Source organism: Argentina anserina, chromosome 2 (genome assembly GCF_933775445.1).
Source record: "Argentina anserina chromosome 2, drPotAnse1.1, whole genome shotgun sequence".
Lineage (NCBI taxonomy): Eukaryota > Viridiplantae > Streptophyta > Magnoliopsida > Rosales > Rosaceae > Argentina > Argentina anserina.
In genome coordinates this window covers 26,791,578-26,799,512 of record NC_065873.1, presented here as the reverse complement: position 1 = coordinate 26,799,512, position 7,935 = coordinate 26,791,578, and the positions used below count along the sequence as shown (strand labels likewise).

Here is a 7,935-nt window from a genome sequence, read left to right as displayed (position 1 = left end):
TCAAATCTTATTTCCCCAAATGACAACATTTAACATTGGAAAGAGTTCTCAATGTTGTTATTGGTCAGAGACCTCTCTCATTACATGTCGACCCCAAGGGGTTGTTCTCAACTTCTCATTTCTAAATTCAACTTATCTAATCTCCCGTGGCCAGTTGGGCTGTAAGGGGCCGCTGAATTGGGCCAATGTAATTACAGATTGGGTTTGTGACCTCTGGGCTTTTGGCTTGATTGGGCCTTAAAAAAAATGGAAATAGCCAATCCTCTGAAAAACGAAAGCCACCGTGTAGCTCGCTCGAAACTCTTCACACAGTCAGTAATGGAGTCCCCAAAACCCTCGGGACCTCTTCTCTCCCTCTCCACCTTCATCCACCACCACTACCTCCGCCTCACCGCCGACATCTCCAACCGTCTCGAAGAAACCAAACGCCTCGCCGGTAACCTCCTGCCGCCGGTCACCAGGCGCGTTCTTTCCCCCTCGGGAACTCCGCCTCTGGCTTGGGTGGGCCAGCCGAGCCACGCCTTGGCCGCCGCAGCCACCAGTGCCGCGACTCTCAGCTCCGACCACGTGGCGAGGAGCCTGGTAGGCACGGCGGTGTTTACGGTTAGCAATTCGAACAATGAGTTCGTGCTTATCTCTGAGCCTAATGAAGCCAAGTCCATTGGCCTCCTTTGCTTCCGCAAAGAAGACGCCGAAGCTTTCCTTGCTCAGGTCAGTAGTAGTAGTTTTGCTTCAATTTCTGAATTGAAGATATAAGAAATTTGAGCTTAATGGGATAGAAATTAGTTGCATTTGCAGGTGAATTAGTTGGATGCGGATCAATTTAAGTGTAACTTAATTGCTTGTTTAACGAATTAGTGATGTAAGCAAATGTGTGGTGAATTGGTGATTCAGGTTCGGACTAGGACGAGAGAGTTAAGAACTCCGGCCAAGGTCGTCCCTATCACTCTTGATCAGGTGACTATTTGTAGCTTAGCTACTTGAATTGAAGTAATGTAGTTGTAGTAGTGAGAATGCTAGTCGTAGGCGTAGTGATACTGCTTTCGATATTAGGTCGGTTATGATTTTGTTGAGAGTGCTAAGCAGGTCATGCTATCTGGCATTGATGTTTTACATGTACGTGACCATGTGTTGTAGGTGTACATGCTGAAGGTTGAAGGAATTGCATTTAGGTTTTTGCCTGATCCGGTTCAGATAAAGAATGCACTTGAGGTAGGTTTCTAATTCTCTATTTTTTTAAGTTTGTGTTGTTTGCTGCGTGTAAGATTTCGTTTGTTGTTGGAATTTGGAAAGCATAATTTGAAGATCTTCAAATATCTGATACACACAAATGACATATGTGATACGATAATGGGTTCTTCACTTCTTTGTATAGGCAGTAGGATTTTAGTTTGGATATTGAGTTTTCTAAGTAAAGAATGGGAATAGAGGGAATTGATCTACTGCTTGTAAAGTATTGGAAACAGCTAAACATTGGGTTTCCTGTAAAAATCGAATGCATCTACTGAAATACTTTTACAGGGTTCCTATTACATGATTTTGCGGCTTTGTATTTTCTGACAATCGACGTTGGCTCACAGTATATTTTCTGTTTTCTAGCTCAAATCTGCAGACATGACTGCTTTTGATGGAGTTCCTGTTTTTCAGGTAGATTAATTTGTTTCTTTCACTGCAATGGTGTTCTTATAAATTCTACAGAGATTATACCTCTTCAATTGGGTCGATACAGGAAATCAGTAGTACTGCATCATGTGTATGGCAGTAGTGTTAGCAACTTAGCATCTATTAGTAGTACATCTATAGCATCAAAGTTCAGTGTTTTGGAGATCTCCTGACAGTATGGCCTCACACAAGTGCCCTGTAGTAGGGTTGTCACATTGTTGTTTCCTCATCTATTGCATAATTTACATGTGTAACTGCCCAATATACTTGAAGCAATCAAATTGATTATTGAGTTTAGAGACGGACCATGACAGTATAGCTTAAGACTAATTTCCTTTTTCCAGTCTGACCTTCTGGTTGTGAGGAAGAAAAACAAGCGTTACTGCCCAATATACTTCACCAAGGCAAGTTTTGTTGACATAATCTCTTGTGGATATGTTAAAATTTTCAGCAATTGGTATTTCTCAGATTGATTTAACAGTTATAAAGGTATTTTTTCCACCATGCAGGAAGATATAGAAAAGGAATTGTCAAAGGTTTCCAGATCCAACCGAGGACCAGGGGTTTCTCAAAATATTATGGTATTAAATAAGATGCCATCAGTATTGCGTCATATATTACCCAAAATTGCAAAGAAATAAATGTTTTAATGTTTCAGATAGTTGAAAGTAGGAAACTGTCAGAAGAATTAAAAAAATTGATTTGGTCCATGAAGAAAGAAATGCTAAATAATAAAGTGAATTCATAGGGTAAGATGGATGTACAGTATAAAATTGACTTTTATGTCTCCTTAAATTATTATTTTCTTAAAGAACAAAGTATTGAAATACAGTATAAAATTAACCTCTTTGTTATATTATGGCAATCTGAACATTCTCATTATTTCGGTATAATTTGTTTTATTTATTTGCAGGTTGGTAGTCTGGAAGATGTTTTGAGAAAAATGGAGGTACACACGCAGTTAACGGCTTGAATTTTGTATACTACTTGTTGCTTCTAGTACTTCTATTAAAGCAGTTGAATGTGAATGCAGTCAAGTGAAAAGAACTCTGGCTGGGAAGATCTGATTTTTATTCCACCTGGAAAAAGCTACTCCCAACACATTCAAGATGTGGTAAGAAAATGAAGTCTATCAAGATGTGGTTAAAAGATGATGTCTATCACGCCCAACCACAGCTAATCATACAAGAATATAGTTTAGCAGTGGTGATTGCAAGTTTTCCAGTTGCTCGTAACTTTCTTTCTCCTGCTTCTTGTTGCCTGTCATAATGCGAATTCCTAGAGAGAGGTTGTGATTGGTCAATAATATGCAAAGGGAGGCTGAGCTTGGAAGTGAAAATAGCAGATTGGAACGACCTGAATACATGTTGACGGAGGTTATTGAATCGCCTTCTGAAGAAAAGAAATTTGTTGTAAAGTTTGATGCATTTGATATCAGTGTCCTCTAGATATTGTACTAAAGTTCTCTCATCTCATAGACGGATTAGAGTCTTCAACAATTTTAATATCAAGATGCATTTCAACCCATAAAACTCAATTACTGAAGTTTAGTATGAAATTAGACTAGACTAGACTATCCTCTGGGGGGTTCCATATTACTCAACAGAGCCACAGAAGGTGGTAACGGGTTGCTGTACATATTTTGAAAGTGTGGCCTAATGAGGGTAAAATACTGTTCGAAACTTCCAAGGGTTCTGCGGATAGGGATGGTGGTTAAAACCTGGTGCACACGCTAGGTTTGTTGGATGAAAATCATGAAATGTGTCCTGTTGTGATAAAAGGGGTAATTGCAATTCATTGTTACCGTATATAACCATTTCTTGCCAAACAAGCTTTCAACGATGTCTCGATTGATAAAAAAAATTCCGGTGTTCAATTATTGCTTGGACTTCAGGTTCAAAGCAAACTAAAACTGGGTCATATGGGTTATATATATGCAGTAAGAATAAACTCACTTTGAGACTTCTCCAAGTCAAGACGATGACGTTGGGAACTCGGGGATGGTTTACCATAAACAGGCAGGCCCACGGTTGTCGTTTTGCTAAACATGTTCTCTAATCATTCTATGTTCCGTGATGTGTTGATATTCATTTAAGGTAATGAATGATGATTATCTACTAATAATATCATATGGTTATGAATTAGTAATAGGGTAAAATTGACATTGCATTGCATCTAGCAGAAGTAGACTAGCCAACCAAATAGTGGTTGGAGTTGGGGGGGGGGGGGGGGTGTGACGGCGGCCTCTCTTAGTCTCTTTCAAGATTTATAATTTCTCTACCTTAATGTTTACTTTAGCTACTTATAATACCATATCTCTCCCTCCTTTAATTTAATGGAAACCAGAAAAGATTTATGAGGAGAAATGTTCAATAGTACAAGTGCTCAACAGTCAACACATTTCATTTCCATCCATCTGAAAGAACCTAATTTTGCACGAAAGAGTTGTTGGAGCAAAATTAAAATTTGTATACGAGGACAGAGTGACAAAAGGCGTGGAGTGTAGAGAAACCAAGGATAGAAATGGAATAAGAAAGCACATATTCTTTATAACCATAAGTATTGCTATCAGCTGGGAGCAATATGCGGAAGAAGCAAAGCAAAGCAAAGCTTGCTAGCTCCCAGCTTGGTTTTATGCGAAGGTAACTAAGAAGGAGAACAAGGAAACGACACTTGGAGCTTTCTATGTTTGGTTTTGCTTTCTTTGATGTTTACTCTTAAACTTTCGCTGTCGGAGTTCTTGAATCAAGTAAAATAACCACCACACCTCTCTAGTTAGATAGCTAGCTCAAGTTCCTTTTGAATTCTCAAATGTTCTACATAGTCTCCATGATCGACTAGAGCTTTTTGCGGGGTAAAGCAGAAACTTAAGTACGTGCATCATATATATATACTATCAATCGAGGTCGTTCACAACCTCAGAAAGCTTAAGATGATTGAACGACATGGTTTCCAGAAGCTATCGAAGATTTCTTCTTCAAAGGCTTTGGTCATCCGAGTCAACCTGGTTTTCCTTGCTCTCTTTTTTGTTGTTTACGCTGGTCTTCTTCTCCAGCCAGCTGCCACTGTCTATTATCAGAACGCAGCAGTATCTCTGATTAAGTGCTCATTTAGAGACTGCAATCAGAAGGGTAAGGTGAGACTATCCCTCTCTTAATGTAGTTTCTCCACTTCATTATACGTCACTTGATGCTCACAATGTATACTTGCATATAGATGTATCATAATTATTGATGAGCGATTCGATAGCTTTGTTAATATTGTATGTAACTATCTATACGTGCAGGTGGTGGATGATGGCATTAAGATGATGAAGCAGGTAGTGAAGGAGACAAAAGAAGACTACATAGGTGCCACACAGCATGAAGGGTTGAATGCGAGTACTAAATTGGAGCTGCCGAGCTTTTTGGAAGGAAGAATAAAGAAGGGGATTAGGATTGGGACGGTGAATATGGAAGAGAATGATGTCAGCGAGTGGAAGAGGTTTGGAAAGGTCATACCGGTTTATTTCAACCGAGTTTCAGAGTTATTCAAATGGGAGGATTTATTTCCTGAGTGGATTGATGAAGAGGAGGAGACTGATGTGCCATTTTGCCCGGAGTTACCAATGCCGGAGTATAGAATCTACGATAGGATGAACCTCGTGGTAGCCAAGTTGCCGTGCAAGTACCCGGAGGAGGGGTGGAATAGGGAGGTGTTTAGGCTGCAAGTCCATCTCATAGCGGCGCATCTGGCTGTGAAGAGAGGAGTCAAAGACAAGAATTTGAAGTTAAAGGTGTTGTTGTGGAGCAAATGTAGGCCAATGCTTGAGATTTTTAGGTGCAGTGACTTGGTGAAACAAGAGGGAGATTGGTGGTTGTTTGAGGCAGATATGGCGAAGTTGAAGCAAAAGGTGTCATTGCCTGTTGGCTCTTGCAATCTGGCTTTGCCTCTATGGGGACAAGGTATTCTAACTCTCCTGGATTACCTTCGATCGTCTTTGTTTCCTCTACTTTGTTAATTTTTTTTTAAATTAAGTAAAGAAACTAGAAACCCACCAATTCTTTCATCACTCACAAACCACTATCGAGATAAAGTTCGTAGCATGCTTCATGTTTGCAATTATATCGTTGCAACAAATTTTGGTCGGAAATAGTACTGTTTTAGGCCTCTTTTGGTATCCCGAAAAGTCTTGAGCAAGGTAACTCAATCATTTCTAGTATTTCCGCACTGAATTATAAATGTGAGGGAAAATGGTTCATAACATCTACTTTTCGTGAACTAATGCTTCGATTAGAAAACATATACAATAGAGTGACTCGTTAGACTAAACAGAAACATGAGAACGACTTGAGAATCCGACCAGAGTAGTATACGTACATAGGGGACTCGAGTACCATTTTCTCAAGAAAATTGATTGGAATGTTTTCAATGACTCCAAAAGTTGAGAAATTTTTATAAGTTAGCCGCCGTTAAATTTGAGAGTATATCTGTAATGCCATGGTTGCAGGAATCGACGAAGTGTATGACCTGTCCAAGATCCAAGGCGCGACAAAGAATGCAGGCAAAGAAGCCTACGTCACCGTCCTCCACACGACGGGCTCCTACGTCTGCGGCGCCATAACCTTAGCGCAGAGCCTCCTACAAACCGGCACAAAGCGCGACCTCGTCCTCCTCCTCGACGACTCCATCTCCGCCACCAAACGCGACGCCCTCTCTGCCGCCGGCTGGAAGCTCCGGTTCATAAAGCGCATCCGAAACCCCAAAGCGCAGAAAGACACCTACAACGAGTACAACTACAGCAAGTTCCGTCTCTGGCAGCTCACGGACTACGACAAGGTCATCTTCATCGACGCCGACATCGTTGTACTCCGAAACCTTGATCTCCTCTTCCACTTCCCTCAGATGTCGGCCACCGGCAACGACGTCCACCTCTTCAACTCTGGCGTCATGATCATTGAGCCCTCCAACTGCACCTTCCAACACCTAATGGACCACCGTGACGACATCGTTTCGTACAACGGCGGCGACCAGGGCTTCCTCAACGAGATCTTCGTGTGGTGGCACCGGCTCCCCAGGAGGGTCAACTACCTGAAGAATTTCTGGGCTAACACTACGCTAGAGCAGAGAAAGAAAGACGGGCTGTTCGCGGCGGACCCACCGAAGCTGTACGCGATACATTACTTGGGGTTGAAGCCATGGCTGTGTTACAGGGACTACGACTGTAACTGGGATATACAGAACCAGTTCGTGTACGCGAGTGACGCGGCACACCGGAAGTGGTGGGAGATCCACGATAAGTTGGAGGAGAAGTTGCAGAGGTTTTGTCTGTTGACGAAGCAGAGAAGAACTAACGTGAACTGGGAGAGGAGGAAAGCGAGAATATTGAACTTTCCTAATGGACACTGGAAAATCAATATTACAGATCCTAGACGAAAACACACTGTGGAAGAGGATTAGGTTTTCTTGTTCCACTTTAAATATTTTGTTGATAGAATCCAGTATTTTCATATTGCCCCAGGTTCATATCATATGTGGGATGTTTTTTTAGGGTAATTAATTATCTGCGTGATAGATTTTACATAAGTGAGAAAGACGCCCTCTTGCAATTGCCACATTCGATCTAGTGACAGATTTAACACTAGGAATTGGTGACATGTATACACCGGACGAGTTATCCTAATTTTGCAGTGAGTAGATCGAGATCGATCTATAGTCTATACACGGGATATAGGGTCTTGAATCATTGCAAAATTTACCGTTGAAACTTCCCATTCTAGAGTCTTGAATTTTTATACGAGCTTGCTCTACAAATATGGTGACTATATAGGGTCCCCGAAGCACGTCACTAATATATAGTTAATGACGGTCCCGCTCACCTGCGAGATTGGTTTTCAGGGACCAAAAAGGGACAAGTCCCTCACCATCGTTAGATCTAAATGAAGTTGATCTAAGGGCTTAGAGGAACTCAAACATGTGTAATGAGTTGCAGCCAATTATTACCCACATCTTCAGCAACGTGCTCCCTCTATGTCTCTTCGACCCTTTCTCAATCTCCCTCTCATCCTCCACCTGAATTTTACTTTTGTTCATTCGAATCTCCAACCAAGATCTCAGACCCAAACCCAATTTCACATACAGCTTACGAATGGTTATTTCTTACTTTGGTGAACACTTCGTACGAATTTAATCAATATTCACCTATTAGTACTAGCAGACTTCCCAGCCCATATTTGTTCTTATTCTCCTTCACATATATGATATATCTCACCATCCTAGCTATATTTAACTCTA

At 41.2% G+C, this 7,935-nt stretch overlaps 2 protein-coding genes across 3 annotated transcripts; both read left to right on the top strand.

Moving 5' to 3' along the window:
- The first annotated feature begins 291 nt into the window (after positions 1 to 291).
- LOC126783612 (protein TIC 22, chloroplastic) lies at positions 292 to 3,188 on the top strand. Its single transcript, XM_050509112.1, has 8 exons — positions 292 to 711; positions 895 to 957; positions 1,138 to 1,212; positions 1,600 to 1,647; positions 2,007 to 2,066; positions 2,172 to 2,243; positions 2,576 to 2,611; positions 2,696 to 3,188. The coding sequence occupies exons 1-8, from the start codon at positions 319 to 321 to the stop codon at positions 2,786 to 2,788; spliced, it is 840 nt and encodes a 279-aa protein (XP_050365069.1). The 5' UTR covers positions 292 to 318; the 3' UTR covers positions 2,789 to 3,188.
- Positions 3,189 to 4,267: 1,079 nt separating this feature from the next.
- LOC126783607 (UDP-glucuronate:xylan alpha-glucuronosyltransferase 2) lies at positions 4,268 to 7,249 on the top strand. Of its 2 annotated transcripts, none has more exons than XM_050509107.1 (3): positions 4,268 to 4,798; positions 4,949 to 5,606; positions 6,152 to 7,249. In XM_050509107.1, the coding sequence occupies exons 1-3, from the start codon at positions 4,595 to 4,597 to the stop codon at positions 7,099 to 7,101; spliced, it is 1,812 nt and encodes a 603-aa protein (XP_050365064.1). In that variant the 5' UTR covers positions 4,268 to 4,594; the 3' UTR covers positions 7,102 to 7,249. The 2 variants fall into 2 exon arrangements, with proteins under 2 accessions (XP_050365064.1, XP_050365065.1); XM_050509108.1 differs by having other exon boundaries at positions 4,647 to 4,793.
- Positions 7,250 to 7,935: the final 686 nt, after the last annotated feature.

Excerpts from the sequence above, each read along its gene's own strand:
- LOC126783612 (XM_050509112.1), top strand. The coding sequence starts at position 319 with ATGGAGTCCCCAAAACCCTCGGGACCTCTTCTCTCCCTCTCCACCTTC. Across the intron at positions 1,213-1,599 it reads AGATAAAGAATGCACTTGAG|CTCAAATCTGCAGACATGAC; the intron begins GTAGGTTTCTAA and ends TCTGTTTTCTAG. Across the intron at positions 2,612-2,695 it reads ATGTTTTGAGAAAAATGGAG|TCAAGTGAAAAGAACTCTGG; the intron begins GTACACACGCAG and ends ATGTGAATGCAG.
- LOC126783607 (XM_050509107.1), top strand. The coding sequence starts at position 4,595 with ATGATTGAACGACATGGTTTCCAGAAGCTATCGAAGATTTCTTCTTCA. Across the intron at positions 4,799-4,948 it reads ACTGCAATCAGAAGGGTAAG|GTGGTGGATGATGGCATTAA; the intron begins GTGAGACTATCC and ends CTATACGTGCAG. Across the intron at positions 5,607-6,151 it reads TTTGCCTCTATGGGGACAAG|GAATCGACGAAGTGTATGAC; the intron begins GTATTCTAACTC and ends CCATGGTTGCAG.